This window comes from Helianthus annuus, chromosome 5 (assembly GCF_002127325.2).
Source record: "Helianthus annuus cultivar XRQ/B chromosome 5, HanXRQr2.0-SUNRISE, whole genome shotgun sequence".
Taxonomy (NCBI): Eukaryota; Viridiplantae; Streptophyta; class Magnoliopsida; order Asterales; family Asteraceae; genus Helianthus; species Helianthus annuus.
The window spans coordinates 172,106,413-172,132,601 of NC_035437.2; the positions used below are offsets into that span (position 1 = coordinate 172,106,413).

The following is a 26,189-nucleotide window of genomic DNA, read 5'->3' on the forward strand; positions in this document are numbered from 1 at the left end:
CTCATGTTCCAGGTAAGTCCTCCTTTATTACTAGATAGATTGGATTCAACCCTTGTGTCGACGCGTTCTCGCATGGGCACAAGTAGGTTGTTGGCTGGTGGGGGTTTTGATAAGGGTAATGGTCACTCGCGGTCGATGCTGACGCGAGATCTGGGACCATACCCCTTCAGGTATATACGTTTTCGAACCCCCCGTCATTCGGGTCAACCTTCGCCACTGATGAAAACGATTGGTTTAACTACTTTATATCTCATGTCTATAACTTTTTTATATGTTTTATGCACTAAGAAGAGAAGTGACAGAACTGTGTGATTTAACTACTTTATGCGTTTTTGTCAAAATTCTAAAAGTTACCCTAAAATAACTCGAACTTCCTATCTTAACTTATGTGTACTTGACATAACTACATGATATCACGCGTAGGGGCGGATCTAGTGTCACGGCCCCTCGACCCACCCTGGACGGAGTCGGGGGACCGCGAGGCAGTTCCCGTGGTATTTAATTTATACGGCAGCGGAAGTTTTTTTATAACAGGATCTTTTATCCGTAAAATGCTCGTTTAATATATTACACAAAGTTTAAGGGATAAATCCCATAATGTACAATAGTTGATTTCACACAGAAATCTTTATTTTTCAAAACACGTTTTATTGGTTTATTTACACTGAGCCACTTCTCTGAGCTTGATAGTGCTTTACTGCACTTTTCCTGGATCACACAGATCACCTGAAACATGTTTGAAAAAGGTTTTGTCAGCGGGGAAATACTGAGTGAATCATTCTGTTTTCTAAAACGATCCGTTAGTTATAATTTACAGTATTAAGAGCGATTACAATGTTTCTATCAACCAATTATCAAGAATGGGTATTTGTCACTCGATTCATTTCTGTGACTGTGGTCATACCACTATTGGGTCCCGTTGCCCAAATAGTGACGGTGTACTCACACAGAGTAATAATAACTCACATAGAGTAATATTCACTCACATAGAGTGATAAAAATAGTAATGTGCACAATACCCCACATACCAGCTGTAATTTGGTGATTACAAAGACTTAATCCCTGTAATTATAACCTTGAAAATAATTTGAGGTATTGTAATACTTACTCACAAACTGTGAGAAAACAATTTAAAAAGAAGAATGACTCACATTGCAGTTTAACGAGCAATAGATATAAGCCTACTGATTAGCCTTGCTTAAACCTAATTTAACACAATGCACACACACAGGTTAGTAACTAATACAGCAGTTACGTCAATTCACGAGATTAAACCTTCACAACGATTAATCAGTGCAATACTCGATAATTCAATCGGATTCACAACGAATAACAGAGCATAGTCCGAATTCGAACAGCACTCTAATATTCAAGTCGAAATCACGACGAATAATCAAAGTACAAGCTCAATTGAGCAGCACCCGGACTATCGTTGGATAGTTATAATCGATCGGACGTTGAATCGTAATAGCGATCGAGTTATTACCCTGATTGCGGCAGTGTTTCGATAATTGTGTGTGTGTTGGACTGTTTTGCTTATAACTCGACGTATATTATGAATTTTAACGTCGTTCAAGTGCCAGATTTCAAGTCCCAACCCCTGCTATTTATACTGAAAATTTGACACCGTCGCGTAGCGCGAGGGGGTACCCCTTTAGGCGTCGCGCTACGCGAGTGACCACCCTACTTTCATAGACTAGGTTTTTGTGTGTGTAGGCTTGCTGAGTCGATAGATTTTTAAAATTCTATTTCGACAGAGAGTTATGATGATAATCGTAGCTAGGGTTTTGCCCCCCCCCCCTGAGTTTTAGGGGCCCTGATCCTGATTCCGATTATTCTGGAAATTTTAGGGTTAGTGCAGAATTACTTGGGTTTCTTAATTAGGGTTTCCTTACTAGCTAATTATCATCCTAATTATGGATTTTAGTGGCAGTTGTTACATCTAGTGTATAACAAGGGGTAATGCCCGCTACCCCTTGGCGCTCCGGCGGTAGTGTAAAATTAGTGTAAATTTTGGAAAAATTTGCCGTTTTTCTATCTCGTTACCGCTTATTTATAAAACGTTACTGCTTGGCGCGAATCCTAGATCCGCCACTGATCACGCGGTTTACATTAAAATTACATAAAAATGAAGACTGGAAAATCAAAAAATTCAGGGGATCCGGCCGGACATAGGTGCACGAAATGATGGAATTTTTTGATCAAACTGTTAAAAGACGTTCGCCTAGTCGTGAGGCCCGTGTAGACCTTTTGTAGACTAGTTTTCGGTTTCATAACGCAAACCGGATCAAAAGTTATGGTTATTCATTTAAAAATCTACTAATTGTATTATTTGTTTCAAATCAAAGAAGATCATATATTCTTTAGCCATACTGAAATGGGTTGAGGATAGACCATAACATCAATTCTCATTATAACTTAAGTGGCTAATAATTTAAATATGATTATTATTGTGTTTGACTTTGGAATTAGAATTTATTAATGAAAAAATATATATAGTTTTGATTCTTCAAAACACAATAAATTGTAAACCTACATTATGTCCTATTTTCAGTATTTTGTTGTCATCACTTGGAGAAATAAGTCATCAAAAGAAATTGGGTGTCATCATCTTAATGGCATTTAAATAGATAAAACAACTAGCAAACTAGATATAGACTAGGGAATCCAATCATGTTAGGTTGGAAGGTAGAAATTGATGAACCAAAAAGCCATATATGTATTTACTTGTGTTAAACATGCATCAATGTATATATGTGTGGGCCATCGGGGGGCAAAAGTGAAAGTGCACTAATTTTAACGTTATTTTACTAATTTCGTGAAAATAACGTTAAAAACTGAGGACGGTTAATCATGCATCATGTGGTGACGTTGATAGCTGAAAGACAAAAAGGTACATGCACTAATCGGTCTTTGTCCCGATTGCTTAGTGTTATTTGTCTCATGTCCAAGGCTTGATCAAGCTGTTTTGCTACTACTATCGAGCCGGGGGTATCACTAGAAGCAGCCTCTCTATTCCTACGGGGTAGAGGTAATGTTGTCTACATCTTACCCTCCTCAGACTCTACCTTTGTTTTGCTATTGGTGGGATTTACTGAGTATGATGATGATGATGACGACGACGACTTGTGTTAAACAAATCAGTACTATCCGTCTATCCTAGACACACTTTGTTGGATCGTCGTGTGACCCGAACGAGTCAATCAGAAGAGATTATGATCTATATCAAAGGCGAAATCAGTGATATAGACGTGAAACAACTTGATTCCTCTTAATTATTCTTTTATTAACGATTTCAAAGCAATTCTGATCGTTTGACAAACTGGCAGCACCTCGGCTCTGAAATCAAGACCGTTACAAATGAACTAGCACACCTAGTATTTATAGGGCAGGTAATTTCGCACGAAATTACCAAGCGAAATTACTTTTCATGCGAAATCACTAATTTCATGTGAAATACCTAATTTCGTATGAAATAACATAAATGACATTTCATGCGAAATACCCTCAAACACTGATTTCTCGTTTTTCGTGCCCTGATCTATCTAAACGAATACAAGACTCGATACAAGACAAAGTTAACAGACATTTATGCACCAACACACTTTAACACATTTATTTAAACAGGTCGACGAGTCAAAACTTAGTGTTGTAATTTGGTTACAAACTAGTTGTAAGTTGGCCGTAAAAGGGTTGTAATTGAACTAAACATGTCGTAAACAGGTTGACGATGTTAAAAGTTAATCCTAAAACTCGTATGAGTTGAAAGTTGAAGGACGGAAGTGAAAGTTTTATTTAATTAAATATTTGAATGTTAAAAATAATCTGCATTGATTTATTTAGTAGAGATAATGATGTGAGTTAGTATAAGATTATAATTGACAGAAGTATTTGAGAAGGATTAGTATAGGTATTTTAGTATAAATAGGGGTCTTAGCCTTAGGTTACTCTTTTATTTGTCCTTTTTCCTTGTAAGTTCGTTTGATTGAATAGAAAGAGTAGCGGATTTGTCTCCCCAAAATATCTCGTGTACGTGTTTGATATGATTGTTTGAACTGCCTGAGCCAACAGATGAACTATAAAATATATTTTTATTATTAATTCTAATTTTATCAGATTTACAGTTGACTGTTGTTGAACTGTATAAACAGGTAAACTGTTTAGATCAAGGTTTAAATTTGAATGACAAAGTTAATTAATGATTGGATGACAAAGATCTGAGCAACAACAAGAAACCCAGGCATTAAATAATAGTTTAATGATATAGTAAGTGATATTTCTTTTCAAAACAATTAGGTATTATATATATATATGGATCCCACCTACACTAAACTATGCTTTGATGACATTCATAAATAAAGGTTGATGCTAGAGATCCAATATATAAAACATAAAACGGATATAAGTATTCATTTAAATATTCAACCAATTAAATGTAAATGAATGATGGGTAGATTAAATTAATATATCTCTTAATTTTTTTAACTACTTTTTAGTAAAAAAATATTCTAATCAACATTCCGTTAAATTCACCCAGCTTCATTTTCAACGGTAAAATTATGAGTTTTAATAATGTTTGGTAATGGTAATTTTTTAAAGATTTTGCCTAAAAAAACATGTCACTGAATAATAGAAATATGTGAGTATGTGACTTGAATGAAAAAGTATTTGAACATTGTTAGGCCGGAGGGTGTGGGGCCGCCACCCCCACCAGCTCACCCTCTATGGTGCCCCGGGGCGCTATACGACCACACCCACCGAATTAAGGAGGGGCGCTATAGGGTGTCCGCCATGGTGATAACGAGCAACCAGCGCGTGGATCGAGGAGAGTTATTGCATTTGACTACACCCACTGAATTAAGGAGGGGCGCTATAGGGCTCCATCCACACCCTCCAAATTAAAGGGGGGCTTGATAAAGCCCCCAGGCAGACATGGCTCCTACGTGACGCTTAGGTGGACTGATAAAGCCCCTAGAGGGCTCCAACCACACCCTCCAGCCTTATATTATTTATAATTTTCACTCGTATGAACTACATAAAAAAATATAGAACTTTATACCGATTGTGTCTCCCTAAAACCATAGTTATCGACAACGAAAACGAACATAGCACCCGCTATAGCAAATAGCGTAGCAATGCGATACTATGTCACTATCTTATTGTTAGCACCTAAAAAGCGAGGAAATAACGGGAAAATAGTTTTATTTTTAATAAATGCAAGTAGCAAATGAAAAAATAAGTGTATTTGTATGTTTTTTTTTTGTTACAGGATTGAAAATAGAAGCGTATATTCTTCCATATTTACCGGATTTTTTATAAAATATACATGTGAAATATTTCTAAATATTTCTTCTAGTGTATCGCTAAACATGAAATAGCACCCATTATTTCATTACTATCGCTATGTAGCTTATAGGTAGTTTGTCGCTATCGTCCGCTATCGATAACTATGCTTAAGACCTTAACTAGAACCACTCAGTCCGGTCATCGATCTTAAGTTTTGCTAAAAGCCAGTCCTTCGGTCCCCCGTCTAAAACCAGGATTTTATAAACATAATCCGGCCGAGGATCTGCTTCATTTTTAAGGCCCAAAAGAAAGAAACAGCAGTTAGGTTATAAGGCCCAAAAAAAAAGTGTGGGCTTAACTTACTGGGCTAGGCTGCTGTGTTTTTTTATCCAACAAAAAAAAAAAAAAAAACAATTTATAAAGCTAAAGCTTAAGCTGGACTTGTGTAATAATATAGAGAAATCAATTAAATATTTAATGTGTTTCATAAAACAAACAATTAGAGAGATTCCCATGCTCCAAATCTTCTCGTGGCGGAATCCGCGGTGGTTGGCCAAAAAAATCAAGCACTATGCTATACAAAAAACTAAAAACAATAACGAAAATGAATGTAAAAATAAACAAGTGTATACCGCGCGTTTGATAGATCAAGGTTGAACCACGGATTTTCCTCGAGGCGTAGAACGGCTCCTCATAAATTTAGGAACCGAGGCGTTGCTGCCTTCATTTCCATTCTTATTAGCACCATTTGAGGATTTATTTTCACTTCTTCCGGTTTCCCTGCAGTGGTTTCAAACATAAGACTAGAGTGTTAAAAATACGACAATTATAACTAAATGGGGAAGGTTCAAATGAAAACTCCTTTTATCGCGAGAACTAACTAACAAAGCCTAAAAAACATACCATTTTTTTTACAATTTTTTTTATTAAAAATCGCTATTTTTTATATATAAAAAAAATTTCAAAGAAAAAAAAAATTTGAAATGCACATGTGTAATATAATACACATGTGCACTACAAATTTTTTTTTATACACAAAAACTAGCGAAAATTGGTAAACAAAAAAAAAATTGGTATGTTTTTTAGGCTTTTTTTAGTTAGTTCTCGAGTTCTCGCATTAACTAGTGGTTTTCATTTGAACCTTCCCTATAACTATAACTAAATTATTAAATATACCAGAAAGTTTAGAATACAAAAGTCCCTAAACGTACGCGACCACCCAATAATGTGTGTAATTATGCATATATAATGCAAAGTTAGGGTTGAAACAACCCATGCGTAATTTTGAGTTTAACATGCGTAGTTTTCATATTTGGTGGCCTGCGGGTTTTGATTTTTTATAATGTGCGTAATTATGCAAATAATGTGCGAAATTAGGGTTTAACCCAACCCATGCGTAATTATGCATTTTAACGTGCGTAATTATGCAAATAATGTGCGTAATTAGGGTTTAACCCAACCCATGCGTAAATTATGCATTATAACGTGCGTAATTATGCAAATAATGTGCGTAATTAGGGTTTAACACAACCCATGCATAATTATGCAATAACATGCGTAATTATGCATTATAACGTGCGTAATTTTGCAAATAATGTGCGTAATTAGGGTTTAACCCAACACATGCGTAATTATGCAATAACGTGCGTAATTATGCAATATAACGTACGTAATTATGCAATAACATGCGTAATTATGATTTATGTCAAGTTAATTACTATTGTGCCACCGCATTCAATTGAAGGTCTAGGGTAGGTCAGATGTGCGGTTGAGATGCTCGCGTACGCTTCGCACGATAAGGTGAACTTGTACGTTAACCGGCCTCTAAATATACTTGCATACATAACTCAAAGATTTCAGTACCTGACTTCCACATTATGCAAGTTTCTCGATGAGCTTCGTTGAAGCTTTTTAGCCCCAACTGGAACATGCAACCTAGTCGAACCATGCTCATTTTCCGGCTCTGAAAAATCGCTTCTTTGACCTTCTTCAACAGTTTGACCAACATCCATATCAGAAAACACTATCTGCTTAACATGGTGTTGACCTTTCGCTTTGACCTGATTATTCTTGACCTTAAGCATTTGCTTAAATTGCTCGTCTTCTTGCTCTTGATGATTAGCTTTCCTAGAATTAATTCTAGGAAGATTAAGTAACGCCTCAGAAAAGTTATCTCTTTTAGTATCAGTGGAGGGTAAAATCGGTAATGTGGCTAGAGATCGGTTGATGAAAGCGCGTGTAGGATATTGTGTTTTTGTGATTGGAGGATTAACAGTTGTGTCGGGCTTAATCTTGGTTTTTATGCGGGCCCCTCTATCGGTGGATATCGATCTTCTCAAGGGAGGAGATGGGGATCTTTCTTCGGCTAGAAGGGGCATTTTGGGAATATAATCTTTGTCGGTGAACTTCGAGGGGAAACGGGCCCTCCTTTGCTTACCTGATGAACAACTTCTAACCTGCTATGAAACAGAAAAGATAAATTTTGATCTTATACCAATACAACTAAAACATGACAATTTCATCGCTATCGTTAGGGGTGAGCAAACCTTAACTGTTAACCGAAATTAACCGATAACCGAACCGAATTAACCGACGGTTATGGATAATGTTATTATCATTGACCGATAAGTCAGTTATGTCATATGTGTATGGTTAAAGGTATCCCATAACCGAATGGTTAACTGAACCGAACTGAAATGAATTAAGACATGTTTTTAAAATATATCTATATTTAAAATATACATGTTCAAGGAATCAAACTCTATATACATAAAAAACATATACGAAAGTTTTTTATGTTATATAATTAGTTTTATAATGTTTAAAAATAATTATGGTATAAAATTTGACTCATTTTATGCATGTGTATGTTAATTTTTTTATTTATAAAAACGAGGAAAAATTACAAGTTTTGTCCTTTATCTTTATACCACTTTTTCAGGCGGTGTCTTTTTTAATGAATGTTGACAGACAGTGTCCTTTACTAGGTATTTTGTTGCAAATTTAGTCCTTTACACTTAACCCAGTTAAAAAACCTTGTTAATTGTTGACAGGCGGTGTCCTTTACTAGGTATTTTGTTGCAAGTTTAGTTCTTTACCTAGGTATTTTGTTGCAAGTTTCGTCCTTTATACCCAACAATTAACAAGGTTTTTTAACTGGGTTGGGTGTAAAGGACTAAACTTGCAACAAAATACCTAGTAAAGGACACCGCCTGTCAACATTCATTAAAAAGGACACCGCCTGAAAAGTGGTATAAAGATAAAGGACAAAACTTGTAATTTTTTTCTAAAAACGATTGTAGTTGAGACAATAATTGTCTATTATGTTCATTTAGTTTAAATCTTAGTTCAGACTTAAATCGGTTAATTAACCAAAACCAAACCATAATCGAGTCTCATAACCGATTCACCGAACCGAATTTCGGTTACGGATATGGTTACAGGTAATAACCGAACCGTCATTTGCATACCCCTACGTAGCATATAGGTAGCTTGTCGCTATTGTCCGCTATTCGCTATCGACAACAGTGCCACATTGTGAGCTCTAGGACTAACCTCGGGAAGCTTATTGTCATCAACATAGCTCTGATTATTATTATCTTGCCGCAAACTGTTTGTAAGATTAAATTTTGGCATGTGAACGGGTGAAATTGCACGTCTTGCATTCCCGTTCCTTAATTGCTCTAACTCGGCCTCTTTTTTCTCCAACAACAGCTTCATATTGGATATCTGAGTCAACAAACGTAACGGGTTGTTAAAACACCACTTAGCATGTCAAAATACCATAATTAGACCGGTGGGTGTGGCTTAGCGCCACCCGCCACCCGCCACCTCAGCCTCCATAGCGCCCCTGGGGCGCCATCATCCACACCGAGCAAATGAAAGGGGGGCGCCATCCTTCTCCTCGCCATTGTGTTAACGGAAGAAAAGGGGGGGTGCAGGTGGGGCCCACCTCTTTTCAACCAATAATTTTTTTTTTAATTTTGTTTAATAGGGGGGCTTTATACCACACCCTGCAAGTTAAAGGAAGGGGCTTTAAAGCCCCCTGTGTGACGTGGCGCTGACGTGGCGTGATAAAGCCCCTAGGGGCTTTATACCACACCCTCCAGCCTTATACTCAATGTCCTGACTTGATAATTATACTTATTCAATGAAACTAGCCTTCTAAAAGGTAGATAAAAGTGAATGTTAAACCTCTTCTTTCATCTCTCTGATTTCACCGGTTTCTTTGTTAGATTTAGCAGCGCCTAATTCAATTGAGGCAACCCTTTCAGCAAATTTTAGGGTGCTAATTGTCTCTCCAAGCGCATTACTCTCGGGATTTATATGCACAAACATAAGCGTTTTCGCATGCCCGCCTGCAAAGAGCACAAAAATTTGAGACAAAACATTTAGCCTCTTTAAAACAAAACACAAACAAATCTGAGTTAAATGCCATTTTAGTCCCTGTGGTTTGGGCCATTTTGCCAGTTTAGTCCAAAGGTTTCATTTTTAACCTGTGGGTCCAAAAAGGTTTCACAGTTGCCATTTTAGTCCACTTGGTTAACTTCATCCTTTTTTTTGTTAACGAGAAGGCCAATTCGGTCATTTTGTATGTAATTCTGTTAACTAAAACGGCAATTCAGCCATATAAAATGACCGAATTGGCCTTCTCGTTAACAGAAAAAAAGGATAAAGTTAACCCAGTGGACTAAAATGGCAACTGTGAAACGTTTTTGGACCCACAGGTTAAAAATGAAACCTTTGGACTAAACTGGCAAAATGACCCAAACCACAGGGACTAAAATGGCATTTAACTCAACAAATCTACTCATTCACAAGTAAACGGGCCGAAACTACAACGTATACTTTCTTACTAATTAAAGAAGTGGAATAAAAGTAAATTCTTACCCAAAGAATCTTGTAATACTTGAGTAAGTTTGCTATTTCGGTAAGGAATGTGTGTGCTCTTTTGTGCAAGAGCAGAAATGACATCTCCGAGTGCGGAGAGAGATTTATTAATATGTTGAGCTTCTTTTAGGCGGTCCCCGGTGGCCTCTGATTTGTCCACACGTTCACTTCCCGCTAGATCTACTAAATGAAGGCAACCCTTTAAGGTAGATCCGGAAACTAGCTCTTTTCCTCGGATGTGAACGGTTAGAACACTGTGAGGAAATTAGGAAAGTTATTAAACCGCGTATTTTTCTTGCAAGAAAGAGTAGACGACGGTAAACAGGACAAGACACATAACGGGTCAAAAGTGGTTTGAGTTGAAACGGGTCATTTTTAGTAAAGGCGAAATAGAATCGCCAATTTAGCAACCAACTTCTACTTAGGCGCCCGACCCCCGAACTTTTCGCTCAGTAGCGTTATGTATGTACGTTCCGTATAGAATTTTGTAGGTATATACGTTTTCGACCCTCCGGTTTTATAAAAAAAAATTAGGTATATACTTTTAGGTCCGGTGACTTCCGACCCCCCCCCCCCCCCCCGGGATGGAAATTTTCAAGCTTCGCCACTGAATAAAACAACTTCAACATGTTGCCCTTTCAGCTAATTGACCCATAAAAAGACCTCCCGCGATGATGTAAAAAATAGAAGAAAAAACTGTTTACCTGTGTGAACGGCTACTTCGTTCATTTAAAGCAGTAGCACCAACCGCACGATTTCTTTGCCCAATTTTCATTAAATCGAGAACATCTTGAGTGCATTTAACAGACACTAAAGATGCATCAGGAACATTGAGACCATTCAGTTGCGAATTATTTCGTATATCCAACGTGTTGGTTGTCAAGGCATAACAAGGGGCAATTAAGTAAATTCATACGGAGATGCATTATGAGATATAAATGTGGATGACGGGTCATATTGAGTTACTTTATGTCCAAAATACTTAAAACTCTATGAATAATCAGTGTGTTGATTACGATTACACGAGATATTTTGAAGTACTAAACTAACGATTTGAGCAAAATGATTTAGGATGTTTGTGTTTTATAAAAATTAAAAAACGCTTTGGACGACTTGCAACCCATTTGACCCGTTAGAGAAGAAACATAACGAATCGACACATTATAAGTATACGGGTTGAATATTCCACCTATCCTTGGTTTAAAAAATCTCGAGGCGCACAAAAGCGACGAGGTCTAAAATTGAGGCGCGAAGCGCAAAGCACAAAAGCGGTGTGCTTTTCGTACCCGAGGCGCAAGATGTTTATATAATTTTTTTTTATATATATCCCATACATATCCCATAGGTTTTTAGCTTCCTTTAACCAAAATATAGCTATAAATAAGGCTTTTATACCATTTTACTTACATGTACAAGTCAAAAAACCCAAGGTACAACATTTTTCTGCAGTAAAACGCCTCAGATACATGAGGCGCGCGCCTCAGCCCAAAAAGCCCCCAAAAAACCCTAAAATTTGTGCTTTTTGGGCGCTTCTTGTAATTACACAATGCGCTGAGCGAAAAAGCCCCAGAGGCTGCGCCTTAGTGCGCCTCAGGCGCGCTTTTTAAAACCCAGCACCTATCGTGAGTAGAAAAAAGAATTATAAGGATATCTTCTTTGGGAACCATCAACTACCAAGAGATCTCTCACTTGTTCATTATATATTTCAATCATTTGAACCCCAACTTCATATTTTATAAAATCCTTCCTTGTTTCGGTTAACTGAAATAGATCTCGTAGGGCCCGGTAGTTCACACCCCATGTTTCCTTTGTTGTTATGTCAGGGCCACTCTACACATATGATAAAGATAATACGTTAGTGGCATTCTCGTGTAAATGTAAAATAAGACGATATAACAAGTTGAGGTCGCAAACAGGGGCGGTTCTTAGAAGGGCTATGCAGGGCCATGGCCCGGGCAAGTTTTTCGGCTGTAGTGCTAATTTTTCGCATTTCGATCGAAATTTTTTATATATACTATGTTTGGCCTGGGCTTGCCCGGGCTTTTTTTAGTGCCCGTTTCTTTCGGCCCTGGCACGTTCAACGGGCAAGATCTGCCACTGGTCGCAAAACAGGGTTTGGGTCGTTTGGAACAGGTCAAGTTGGGTTGAACCAAAGCAGTTTTTGTTCATTTTTTTGAAACTTTTTCATCAACAATTAGTGTCTCAAATATGATAACAAAAACTAAATAATTATTATTATTATTATTATTATTATTATTATTATTATTATTATTATTATTATTATTATCTTACCATTGTGTATGTCTTCCCTGATCCAGTCTGGCCATAAGCAAAGATACAAACATTATAACCATCAAGCACAGATCTAATCAATGGCTGTGTATCTACATATATTTGCTCTGCGAGTAAGTCGGAAATATATTAAAAGTTATGTTTTGACAATTTTATATAAATTTGTGAATAATCGAACAAGCACATTATACAACTCTTATCAAAATTTAAGTTGTTGTTATGAGACTAGAATAACATTACTGGTACCATCTAGAACCCGAATAATAACTAAAAGTGTAAATTACGATTTTGGCCCCTGTGGTTATATCACTTTTACCCTTTTAGCCCAAAAAGGAATCTTTTAACATCTGAGCCCCCAACGTCTTTTTTTCTAACCATTTTGGCCCCCAACGTCTTTTTTCTAACCCTTTTGGCCCTTAAAAGTAAATGGATGGGGTTAGTGTTAGGGGCCAAAAGGGTTTGAAAAAAAGACGTTGAGGGCTCAGATGTTAAAAGATTCCCTTTTGGGCTAAAAGGGTAAAAGTGATATAACCACAGGGGCCAAAATCGTAATTTACTCTAACTAAAAAGAGTAGTAAAATAGGCGGAGGTTACGGATCAAAACGGGTTAGGCGGGTTGTCCCAAAACACTCTTTATTCAAGATTATTAAATTTTAAGAAGAGTAAACTGCCATTTTGGTCCCTATGGTTTGGTCACTTTTGCCACTTTAGTCCAAAACTCAAAACTTTTTGCATCTGGGTCCCTGTGGTTTTAGTTTTATTGCCATTTTGGTCCAAAAATGAAACCAGGTCATATTTGTCTTATAAAATCCTGCAATTTTGTCATTTTCCTCAGGGGCAAATCAGGTCATATTTGTCTTATAAAATATGGTATTTATTTATAAAAAAGAAATGATCATTTTGCACCTGCGGAAAATGACAAAATAGCAGGATATTATAAGACAAATATGACCTGATTTCATTTTTGGACCAAAATGGCAATAAAACTGAAACCACAGGACCCAGATGCAAAAAGTTTGAGTTTTGGACTAAAGTGGCAAAAATGACCAAACCACAGGGACCAAAATGGCAGTTTACTCTTTTAAGAAACAACTAGGTGTGCCAAATGTAATTAGAAAACTGTTTTTTAATTAATAATCTAATCTTCTTTTAAATAATATCAAACTAAAAAAATGACATGCGAGTAAAAGTAGATATGCGACTACAAAGTCACATGTGAATTTGTTCTAACATGGCAATAGAGGTAAGACAACCTAAATCGGCTCATTCACAAGTAAACGGGTTGAAACTACAACCAAACTATTAGAGAAGGGGGGGCGTCGGAATTAGGATATGATGATTAACTTACCTTGAGTTGTGTTCCCTCCAAAAACCTTATTGAAAGTGAACATTTTCCTAGCATCTTTGCCCTGCTTATGACGATTAACAATCATAATATTTCCATTTTCTCCTATATAATCAACCGTTGATTGTTCATCGGTTTGCTCATGCGATAAGGGTTTCACTCTACAGTATACTCTTATTGCTCCTGTAAAAAAAAAAATACTCCATGAATGTATCAAATAATATTAAAGAAAAAAATAACATTTATTCAAATTATTTAAAACAGAGACGATTACAGACAGTGGCGAACCCAGGAATTATTTGTTGGGGGTGCGGATGAATGGTTCAAACATATTTTCAGAGGGTGCGATCGGGTTTTTTGCCTAAAAAATACACTAAATTTTATTTTTCAAGGGGTGTGCCCGCCTACCCTGGGCTTCACCTAGGTCCGCCCCTGATTACAGACTAATGGCAGGTAGACGAGCAACAAGTTGCGCCGCTACCCCCTTCTGAATAGCAAACCCTACCCTGCTAAACACAAAATTCTGCCCCTTAACATGTGCGGTGTTACTGCTTACCACCTGCTGAACCCGCTTGAGGAACCGCACCGCGTCAGGGGCGAGAGCGCCAAAAGGTATCGAAAGCGAATGGGACAAACACGTGCTTATAACATTATTATAATAATAATAATAATAATAATAATCTAAATATTTGATGAAAACTGATTTAAGAAGTGGTTTGCATTAACAAAAGACTTTAGGTGAATTTCGACCCGTTTGACCCGTCCCTTAAATAGCTATTATTTTACTTGACCTGTAACCAACATACTGACCTTTTAGATCTTGAACTTGATTGTAAAGTTGTCGGTTTTCTTCCAAAACCTTGTGGTATGAAGAAGATGCTACTTCAAGATCCTTAGTGTGATGCACTGAGAAAGATAAAAAGTTAGTTTTTTTTCTATTTTAAACAATAAAAGATGTGATTCAAAATAACTATAATAGTAATAAGAACAAGAATAATAATAATAATAATAATAATAATAATAATAATAATAAGAGTTAATTACTTTTTTCGTCCCTGTGGTTTGTCAAAAATCACTATTTCAGTCCATTAGTTTAAAAATTGCGATTTCAGTCCCTGTGGTTTCACTTTCGTAACCATTTCAGTCCACCTCGTAACCATTTCAGTCCCTGTACTAACAGAATAAATGGATTGAAATGGTTACGAAAGTGAAACCACAGGGACTAAAATGGTTACGAAAGTGAAACCACAGGGACTGAAATCGCAATTTTTAAACTAATGGACTGGAATAGTGATTTTTGACAAACCACACGGACGAAAACAGTAATTAACTCTAATAATAATAATAATAATAATATGTAGAAGAGTTAATTACTGTTTTCGTCCCTGTGGTTTGTCAAAAATCATTATTTCAGTCCATTAGTTTAAAAATTGCGATTTCAGTCCCTGTGGTTTTACTTTCGTAACCATTTCAGTCCACCTCGTAACCATTTCAGTCCCTGTACTTAACGAAATAAATGGATTGAAATGGTTACGAAAGTGAAACCGCAGGGACTGAAATGGTTACGAAAGTGAAACCACAGGGACTGAAATCACAAATTTTAAACTAATGGACTGAAATAGTGATTTTTGACAAACCACAGGGACGAAAACAGTAATTAACTCTATGTAGAAAGTAGGAATTAGTTGAAGAAGGCACCAATTTTCTTAAGTTCTTGTTCCCAGGCTAAATGAGCTTGTTGGACTTCCAGTTTTGTTAAATGAAAGCTAGCTTTTAACTCCTGTGAAACATTCAAGTCATAAGTTTAATGCCATAAAATCATATCAAAATTCAAATTACAATTTTAGTCCCTGAGCTTACATGAAAATTACAAATTTCATCCAAACTAGTTTCAACTGCACAATCTTAGCCCAAAATATTTTCGATCGCACATTCGCACCATGAAGTCCCTCCTTCGTTAATATTAACGATTCTATTACTATTTTAGGTACGCTTAACGAATTGAACGTGTTTAAAATGAAGGGCATTTTCGTCATCGTCATTTTCATGTTCTTGAAGAAAAGTTTCTTTAAAAAAGAAAAGGAGAAAAAAAAACCGAAAATCAGGAAATATTAAATGCTGACAAGTTTTAATTGTATCCCTGTGGTTTGGTCACTTTAACGGTTTTACCCCAAACCTTTAAAAATAGCCATTTTACTCCCTGATGTTTTGGTTTTGTTGCCAGTTTGCTCCCTGCGGGGAGCAAAATGGAAAAACAAACAATTTGGATGGAGTTAGAGGCGGGGAGCAAACTGGCAAAAAAACCGAAACATCAGGGAGTAAAATGGCTATTTTTAAAGGTTTGGAGCAAAACCGTTAAAATGACCAAACCACAGGGAGCAAAACGGAAGTTTACTCGAAAAACTATTGAGGAAATAATACAAAGACTGGTGTTTAAGTTTACCTCAAGTTGTTTTTGTTGAAAATCGAACACATTTGTTTTCTCGCATGAGTAATTAATATTATTCCACATGCTTTTACCCTTGCCACCACATACGCAAAACTTCGAGAAATCATTCGATACAAAACCGGATCTTTGGTCTATATATTTTGAAATGGATTGTACGAATTCATGCTTCAGTAACGGTTTGCCATTGCCCTTTAACATGTTCTTCAAAAAGATACCGAGCTGAAAAAATAGAAGATGGTTCATTTAGTGACTGATTAATGTCTGATAATTAACATTTTGGATTAATCGCAAATCAGCTGTTTTAGTTAAATATTACCTGATTTCCTTGAGAGATCAGCAGTCCCGAAAGATCTTTAACCGCCTTCCTGAGTACTATATCGATAACCTATCATAGATTACCAAACATTATCCTTGAGATACAGAAACATTTAAACGACGGTACGCATGAAACGCATAATCGGACGCGTAACCTTGCGTTTGTACGAGTGAAACGCGTAAACAAACTCATAACCCAGCGTCAGTACGCGCGTAACGCAAAATCGGACGCGTAACCCAACGTTGGTACACGTGTAACAGGTTATTGGACGCGTAGTGGCGCTAGTTACGTGTCGAGCGCTTGGTTAAGTGTGTGCCAGGGCCGTGTAACGTGGCGCCAATGCACGTTTCCGAACCCCAGTACGTGTAACACTGTAACCGGCTCCGCACGCGTAATCGGCATTTAAACATGCGAAAACCGACAAAAGATCGCGCGTAACTAGTGCTGAAAACCAGAAAGTCAAATAACCGTTTTTTTTAAACCACCCCGTTTTGACCCGAAACCTGTTCTGACATGAACCCGCTCCAGCCCGAAACCCATTTTGACCCAAACCCGTGTCAACCCAAACCAGTCCCGATCCAACCCAAAATAACTCTTTTTTGAATTGACCCATTTGACCCTAACCTGTTTGGACCCGAACCCATTCTGACCCGCAACCAAACCCACCCGACCCGACCCATTTGCCAGACATAGAATAAACAAATACATAATGAAGCTTACCTACCATTGTATTCAAAGGAAAATCATCAAGTTCGTTAGTCTCGGTGAGATAAGCTTGTAAAAGCCCGATAGCGAAATGGTCAAAGAGGAAAGTGAGTGCAGTCAACGCTTTTGATTCCTCAAGAGCTACTTCACTTGATAGATGTAAATACTCTAGTAATTCTTCGAATTGTGACGACTCGGACTCATCTAAAGATTCATCGGCACTTTCACTGCCGATTAACGAAGAAGGTGATCCTTTTGGGAAGGATGTGATTCTCACGGTCCCACCGTATTTCCATACGCCAACCCCGCCTGATTGCCGCCACTCGTGATAACCTTTTAAACATAGTATGCAATCTACGACTTTGCCGGATGATCCACCCTGCAAACACCACCAAAGTTAGTTAATTTAGTTACAAAGATATCTCAAATGGGTCAAAAATAAACAAATTTCGTATCCATAGTTATTAATAGCGAGCATAGCGCCCGCTATATAGCGAATAGCGTAGCGTTGCGTTCATGTGTCGCTATATAGCTGGTAGCGACAAATAGCGGTAAATAGCGAGATTTTTGTAAAATTTTTAGCTTATTTGTATTTTTTTTGGTAAAATATACATACAAAATTTTTCTGAAAATTTCGTCTAGTGTATCGCTAAACATGAAATAGCGCCCGATATTTGATCGCTATCGCTACGTAGCATTTAGGTAGCTTGTCGCTATCGTCCGCTATTCGCTATTGACAACTATGTTCGCATCCGAGAGAAAATATGTTGGAATTGTTTGAAAGTCACCCAAAGTTTATATTTAATGCATACAGTCTCCTAAATTATATTTTTACAAAGATTTTGATTTTGACCAACATTTATTTTTATTCATTTTTACCATTTTGGGTAGTTTATTTCAAAAGCTGGTTACCTTACAAAACATGAAAACTAAAAGTTAGTTACCTTAAAAATATTAAGAAAAAAAAAAGTTAGTTAAATACTTAAATCAAATAGAAAACTATGGTGACGACCTATTTATGCCATCTAGCTTTAATAATTTTTTAAAATATTGGGAAATGGACAAAAAGGGTTTGGGGCCCTATGGAAATGGTGTTGGGGGGCGTCGTCGGGCCTGGACGACCCCCACACTGTGTAGCCTTATCTCTACCCCTATTTTGACCCATTAACCAACCCATATTGCCACCTTTAGTTGCAGGTATGTGACTGTAGGGTACGACTACTTGATAGCATTAGTTGTAGTATCCGCGTGTATTTCTATGACTATTGACTATCCATGCATCCATAACTTGAAAGTTACATAAATTGTCTGCGACTTACTACTTACTATGACTAATGACTACCCACAGTGGCGAAGCTTGAGATTTCCGACGGAGGGTCGAAAACGTATATACCCAAAAATGTTTATAGAACGGGGGTCGAAAACGTATATACCCTAAAATTTCTATACGAAAACTACATACTCTCCACTACTGAGCGAAAAGTTCGGGGGGTCGGCTGCCCCCTCCCGCCCTACTTAAGCTGCGCCCCATGCATGCATCCGTAACCAAGAATACAATAATATCAAGATACAGAAGTAATAATTCAACCATCAAATGTTGTTTGGGATGTATATCTTGAGAAAGAGTTAATTACACCAAAATATAACTCACTTCCATCTTTTATACTTAAAAAAATGTTGTTTTCCTATATCAAAAGTAGGCTAAAGATCAAATAAAAATAAAATAAACGTACGAAACGTACGAATTGGGGGAAAAAGCAAAAAGTGGCGGTGGCAATCTGGTAATTATAAGCAACTTTAAAATTACTGGGGAAAAAGCAAAAAGTGGCGGTGGCAATCTGGTAATTATCAGCAACTTCAAAATTACTGGGGAAAAGGCAAAAAGTGGCGGTGGCAATCTGGTAATTATCAGCAACTTCAAAAATTACTCTAGTAGAGTAATTTTGAGCATCTAGAGTAATTTTGGGAAATGTAGGGTAATTATCAAATTACTCTAGTAGAGTAATTTTGACTTCGGTAATTTTGGAAAATGTCTTTGTAGAGTGAACTTAACCCATCAAAAGGAACTAACAAACACTCAACTTTTTACCACTATTCAGCAGTTGGATAAAAATATGAAATTTAATTACATTTTTTTGGTGTAATTAACCCTCTAAAATTACATAGTTTCTGTCCTTGACAACTCAAAAAAATAATAAACACAGAAATAAAAAGGAGTTAAAAGAGAAACCCACCTTTTCAAGATCAGAAACCTCAAACGTAAGAAGCTTCATTCGCCCAACAGCAACTAAAAAATTCCGCATGTTTTCAAAATACTGAATTGCTGTTTGCGCCGCCCCCTCCGTCTCAATAATCGGAATTTCCACCACCTTAACAAATCCCTCCAAATCATCAGTTATGTCTCCAATAATATTATTATTATATATAAATGTTAAGTTACTGTTGTGAAGAATAAGGGGAGAAAAAAGTACCTTTGGGATTGCACCAGGGTTGACTTTGTTGAGAACATTGCAGAGGATGAGGCCGTTGCGAAGGGACTGACAGAAATGTTCCTCGGAGGGTTCGGTCGGCAAAGCCTCCGCCGCACCATGGTCCATTTGTCTTAGCCATTCCGCCGCCTCGTTCCTCCTTGCCGCTGTAACAATAACAGTTATTTACAGTTAGTTAATTTCAAGATTCTTGTTTTTGGCACTATACTGAGATTTCCGTTGGTGGTCCGAATATAATTAAATTGGTAAATTGACATTTTAGTCCCTGATTTTTTTTTTCAAGTTGTCATTTTAGTCCAAATAGTTTTTTTTTTCTCCTTTGGGTCCCTGACTTTTTCTTTTTATTGTCATTTTGATCACATTGCCTAACTTAGTCTAAAAACCAGGTTATTATCAGGGGTATTTTTGGCATTAAATTATTATGAGGTTTATAAATTATGTTATAAACTACCCTGATTATCACTACATAACAGTTATGCCAAAATACCCCTGGTTATAACATGGTTTTTAAACTGAGTTAGTCAACGTGATCAAAATGACAAGAAAATGAAAAAGTCAGTGACCCAGAGGAGAAAAAAAAACTATTTGAACTAAATTGGCAATTTGGAGCAAAACTCAGGGACTAAAATGACAATTTTATCCGAGCCCATTCCCATAACCCAATTATCCGAGCCCAAAATGTGTTGTGTTTCGGGTTTACCCATCAGGTTCGAGTTCCCCACTGTCATCCCTATGTTGGCGTTTTTAGGGTATGCCACCATGTTGGTGGGGGCTGGAGGGGCGTGAAGAGGCTGGCATTAGATTGATAACATGTGAAGGGACGGAGGAGTAGGACGTGTAGGGGATGTGAGAAATTTAGATCTGGCTGACAATGTCAGGTGTATGAATCGTCCATATAACCTTATAGCCTTAGATAAAATCAAATAATAATAATCGTTCAATGAGATAACTCATTTTTTAATAAAGTTTTAATTTTAGTATTGTTGTGTTATTATCTTGATTTTTCAAAACATTAAATTAAATGGTCTGAATAATAAAACATTTATAAACTAAGTTGCCATTTAATAAATTCTTGCACATAATCACATTTATAATCTAATCTAAATTTACCATTAAACAATTTTTGTTTAGCTCACTTTGAATATTTTTGCAATATATATCATTATTCATCGATTTAAAATTACAGTGTTAATAAAATATAATTACAAAATAAGTGGCAAATATTGATTACGATTGATAACCCTAGTATTGGGCCTCTTGATAATGGAAATATCAAACGGGCCAGGCCTCGCGGGGGTGTCGGGAGCGCAACAAATAATTCAAGACTTTTTAAATAGCAAAAACCCTACGTTGACAAAATGGGCCTGGCCCACAATCATACTTTATGCTTCTATGATTTTCCAAAGAAATTGTGAACCAAAAAAAAAAAAATAATTCCAAAGAAATTGTGAACCAAAAAAAAAAAGAATAAGTATTTGTAATTTGATGATCATTTATGTCTTGAGGAGGCCTAAAACTGTTTAGTCATTTATAATTATCAATTATTTAGTCAAAAACTTAATTGCGTTAATTCCATGATTTATCAAAATAGTTTTAAATGTATTTATTAAATAGTTAATTGCATGGGTGTAATTTACTACTGTATATAATTGGGTTATTGTACAGCAAAAGTTGTTTAAAGAAGCAATCAAATCAATAAAATGGGTGGTGTTGTGCTCACAAATTTTGAGAAAAAATAAATAAATAGTGGAATGTGACGCTATCAAAGACACTTTTTTCTGTAAATAATGTCTATAAATTGTTTTTTTTTTAATTTAACTATTTTTATCCATAAATTATATTTCAAATAAAATAAGATGCATTTACAACACAAGCCAATGTTACACTGTTACAATTTTCTACTTAACAACAAGGATTATTATGATATGGTCAAGAGTTCACATCACACACATGTATGTAGCAGACCCTCCGTAACGATTGTTCTCAATAAGTTGATTCAAAATCATGCTCGTTTTGAATAAGTCATGTTCGTCAGATATTAAAACATCTATGAATAAAACATACCTAGAAAAACATTGAAAATATAGTTCAAAATATAATAATGTGATCTTAAAAACGAGATTCATTAAAAAAATTATAGTTATTTAAACATGCATGAACTCTTGGACGCAGTGGCGAAACTTGAGATTTCCGACCGAGGGTCAAAAACGTACACACCCAAAATTTCTATAAAACGGGGAGTCGAAAACGTACATACCCAAAAATTTCTATACAAAAACTACATACTCTCAACTACTGAGCGAAAAGTTCGGGGGGTCGGCCGTCCCCAACCGCCCCCACTATTCTACGCCCTTGCTAGTGGCGTACCTAGAAATTATTTGCTGGGGGTGCAGATGAGTAGTTCAAGCGTATTTTCACGGGGTGCGGTCGGTTTTTTTGCCTAAAAAATACAATAACTTTATTTTTTCAAAGGGCGTGTCCGCCTACTCAGTGCTTCACCTAGGTCCGCCCCTGGCCCTTGCTTGGACGTTTCATCTTTTGTTGTATATAAAATACATTCATAACATAAAAATTATGTTTTCAAATTATAAGTTTCCTATCTTAATTTCTATTAGAACACAATTTTAATCTAATCAATAATTCACATACATATATAACTCAGAAAAAAAAATTGTCTATGATATATTTTTGAAAATATTTACGTTAAACATATATATACCTAATATCATAATGATTAGGTTGTCCATTAAAAGAGCCACAAACTTTTTCTTTTAGATTTATTCTAGACCGGGTCTAACGGGTGTTTTCCTCTAAATGTTAATTTTTGGCTTTATTAAAGCAATGATCATTACTGAAATGGTCCTGTTAAGCATCATCTAATCAAGTGTGTTTTGTTACTTTAATACAAAGTGTGTTTAGTGATGGGCCTGGGTCGGGCCCACTACTAAGAATATGGGCTTAGTGCACCTTCTAACTCATCATGTGTCCCTATTCTTTTACCATTGTTATATGAATTTTATATTTTACATTGGGATTAATATATGGTTCAAATTTTTATATAAACCAAATTATAGATAAAATTAAGCATATTATAACAATGTATTTGAATATATATATATATATATATATATATAAAATTATACATCAAAAGTTATGAAAGCGAATTAAATTTTTTATTTAAACAACATCCAAAAAAAGGTTGAATTGTCACGCAGAGATGAGCTAGTCACCGTATCGAAAATCCCTAAAAATGGGTACCGGTACCGAAAATACATGGTATGGTAAGGTACCGGTTCAGTAGTGATACAGACCGGTATATGAAACCAAAAACTGGTACAAAAAACGCTAAATGCCGGTATCAAAAACGGTACTGGTTCCAAACCCGTACCGGTACCATTTGCTCATCCTTATTGTCACGTCTGTTGGAAAAAATATACAAATAATTATTGCATAATTTTTAATAAAACTATGAATATAGTCAAGAAAATCATAATTTCCTATCATAATTTTCATCCAAATCGGAACAATCGTAAAATTTTAATTGTTTGTATAGCTATATAAATATATTCCTGTCCATATTTATAAAAGGACAAATAAATCTCATACATGACAAGATTTATGTTTTCTGCACATATACATATATTTTATTTATTTCCTTGTGTCCGCCACAATATTTTTGTTTTATATAAACAACAACACCGGCTAATATTTAATTTAATATTTGATGCGTCACCAACGATAAAAAAATAGAAAAATAGTAATAATACGTTTCCTGTTATCATCGATTTAAAATATTACCGAATAAATAAACAAATACATTTCGTCAGGCTCTGCATAATTTTAATTTCGGCAATGGCATTTCAGATGTAAATGAAAAAAAATAAAAAAAAAAGTAGAAAAAATTAAAAAAAAAAAAAACGTACCTGCTGCTTCGGCTTTTCGCTGTGCTAATTCACGATCATCAATGAACTCTTCATTGCCATTATTTGTCAATGAATTTAGAGCTTTGAGTCCTCTGAAATTCTTGCTAGGTGTGTTTAATATCACAGAATTCGAACGATGATCGGTTTCCTGTGGCATTATATATATATTTTTTTTAACCGGCCAGCAAGAAGCTGAAACAAACGAAGAATATCAATTCAGTAAAACCGACCTAAACAATATCATAACTAAATAAAATTCAACAATATTCTTACCAGAATCTTCTAACGGCAATGTAGAAGTGATACTGAATTAGATCCGATTCTTCGGTTAACGCCTCACCTGAACAGTTGGAACTTTTAATGGAAGATTAATTGAGAGTGTTGAGAATTGAAGTTTTGATTGTGTGAGGATAGGAATTGGGAGGTGAAACGAGATGCTCGTGTTTGGAATTGAAGTGAATTGAATAACGGATTTAACCGATTCAGATTCAGGTATGAAGTCTCATTTAATGGTTTGGTGAAAGAGAAAGTGGAAAGTGAGTGAATATATTTGAAGGAGAGGGAAGGGAACCGTTGTAGAAGAGAAAAAGAGGAGTCTATTTTTTTTTTTAGATTTATTATTCATCTTTGACAAAAATAGATAGTGATTAATTAATAAACATATTTTGATTTGTGTGTGTGTGTGTGTGGGGGGGGGGGGGGGGGAGGGGTTGTTATATTTGTGATGTGTACGTGCATAATACCCACGTAGCCATTGTTTAGTTAAGTTATTAGTAGTGGGTTCTATTTTTGTGTGTTGAAGTTATTTAGTTGTGGATACATGGGTAGTTATTTAGTTTGGATCAATTGGTTAATGAATTGGTTTGTAACATCAATTGTTGAGGGACTCTTATTTTTAAATTATTATGTTAAGGCCTAGATACTTTGAAACATAATTAATGTACTTTAAGTAATTTTTTTAAGGGCGGCATATTATTAATAAAAAAATGTCTAGCAAGTAACTAGACGTGGCAAAAGAAAATCAAAATTACATAATGAGGTTCAGTGGCGGAACTAGAAGAAATATTCAGGGGTATCCTAAATTTTTTTACGATATATTTATAGAACATAATTTTTTTTACCTGCATTACGGGGCGGGACCGATCCTGAAAATTTAAGTGCCCTGGGTGAGCCAAAAAAAGGCCTTTAGGCCTTAGACCATGTGTGGTGGTTAAGAAAAATAATGCCTCCACCATGAGGCATTATCCGACACGTGGCAGTCCAGTCAGCATGGGGCGTTACTGCAAAAGTGACGTAGTGGGAATAATGCCCAATAATCCCTTTTAGGCGTTTTTTTATTAAAAAAAAACCGAGCTAGTTTCTCATTGGCCAGTCAACCCATCACAATCTCTTTTAGGCGTGGTTTTAAAAACGCCAAGCAATTTTTTTTCCAAAAAAACTGCCCCATAACGCCCTATGTAATGGGGAGGGGGCGTTTTTTTGGATTTTTTTCAAAAATAATGCCCCACTACGGGTGGTCTTACCGAATTAAATTTTATAAAGTAGTTTTTTCTAAGTTATTAGTATTTAGGTTAACGAATCAATATTGAGCATATCACATTTGGGCTAGGCTTTATGAATTAATATTGGCAATAAGTTTTTAGATATTAGATTGGGCTAGGTTTATTTTTAATTTTTAGATCGAAATTAAACAATATAAGAACTCAAGAAGAAAAGAAATAAAGAATACTCACAATCACAATTAGCACAACAATCTAATACACTATTGGGTTATTATTTGGTTATTTGGGCTAATTACTATTGAGCTATCATTTGTTTTTTTGGGCTAATATAATCAGTATTATTTGGGCTTGATTTCAGTTTGTAAATTTTTTTTTTCAAGGGTGTCCTAGTACTTGTTGAGGGGTGTCCTTAGTATAAAAATCGAAAAAAAAATAAAATTTTACACTACCGGAAAAAGTTGAGCCGTAGCCCGTGCTACGCCCCAACCTACATTAGGTCCGCCCCTGATGAGGTTCCTTATCTAGTCGACCCAACTAGACACGCATTTTTTTATTTTTAAGCGAGTACTAACAAAAAAAAATGAAGAACCTCTTTAAAAAATGGATCGATTATGATCACCGTTGAAAAGCCGCTTGTTTCAATATTGCCAAATAACCCACCAAGTGACAAACACAAATATCCCCATGTGATTTTCTTATCGGCTCGAAGGGGGGAGGCGAAAACCCAATCCATGGTAGCGCAATGGGATCGATCGGATAGCTAATCTGGATCTAGCCACGACGCAATAACATTCCATAATCATTAACTCTCCACATAACTTATTTGGACATGTGTCTTAAATCCTTGACTATCCACATAACTTGGAGAAGGTAAGCACCGTCTCTTTGGAAGGATTCGGGGCCGGCCCGGAGGGGGTGCGGGTGCGGGGTGGGCGACAACTCAAGGCCCAAACCCTCTGGGGGCCTAAAATTTTATTTTTTTTTATAAAGTT

The 26,189-nt window shown here is 36.2% G+C and overlaps 1 protein-coding gene across 2 annotated transcripts; it reads right to left on the reverse strand.

Annotated features, from left to right (window-relative positions):
• Positions 1 to 5,716: 5,716 nt before the first annotated feature.
• Positions 5,717 to 24,244, reverse strand: LOC110942159 (kinesin-like protein KIN-14F). Of its 2 annotated transcripts, none has more exons than XM_022183895.2 (18): positions 23,969 to 24,244; positions 23,696 to 23,887; positions 19,755 to 19,918; positions 19,518 to 19,652; positions 17,303 to 17,662; positions 16,579 to 16,647; positions 16,257 to 16,481; positions 15,512 to 15,593; positions 14,624 to 14,719; positions 13,817 to 13,996; positions 12,469 to 12,575; positions 11,828 to 12,006; positions 10,881 to 11,045; positions 10,177 to 10,430; positions 9,481 to 9,644; positions 8,842 to 9,015; positions 7,150 to 7,742; positions 5,717 to 6,066 (listed from the first exon to the last, which is right to left on the reverse strand). In XM_022183895.2, the coding sequence occupies exons 2-18, from the start codon at positions 23,850 to 23,852 to the stop codon at positions 5,934 to 5,936; spliced, it is 3,237 nt and encodes a 1,078-aa protein (XP_022039587.1). In that variant the 5' UTR covers positions 23,853 to 23,887; positions 23,969 to 24,244; the 3' UTR covers positions 5,717 to 5,933. The 2 variants fall into 2 exon arrangements, with proteins under 2 accessions (XP_022039587.1, XP_022039586.1); XM_022183894.2 differs by having other exon boundaries at positions 7,150 to 7,745; positions 23,969 to 24,243.
• Between the last annotated feature and the right edge of the window lie 1,945 nt (positions 24,245 to 26,189).

Bases quoted from the DNA above. Each gene is read 5' to 3' on its own strand.
- LOC110942159 (XM_022183894.2), bottom strand. From the start codon at position 23,852: ATGCCACAGGAAACCGATCATCGTTCGAATTCTGTGATATTAAACACA. The intron at 19,653-19,754 runs GTACTTTTTTCT...GGATTTGTTAAG, and splicing joins ACCCTGGTGCAATCCCAAAG to GTGGTGGAAATTCCGATTAT. The intron at 15,594-16,256 runs GTAAACTTAAAC...AATGTTTCACAG, and splicing joins TTCAACAAAAACAACTTGAG to GAGTTAAAAGCTAGCTTTCA.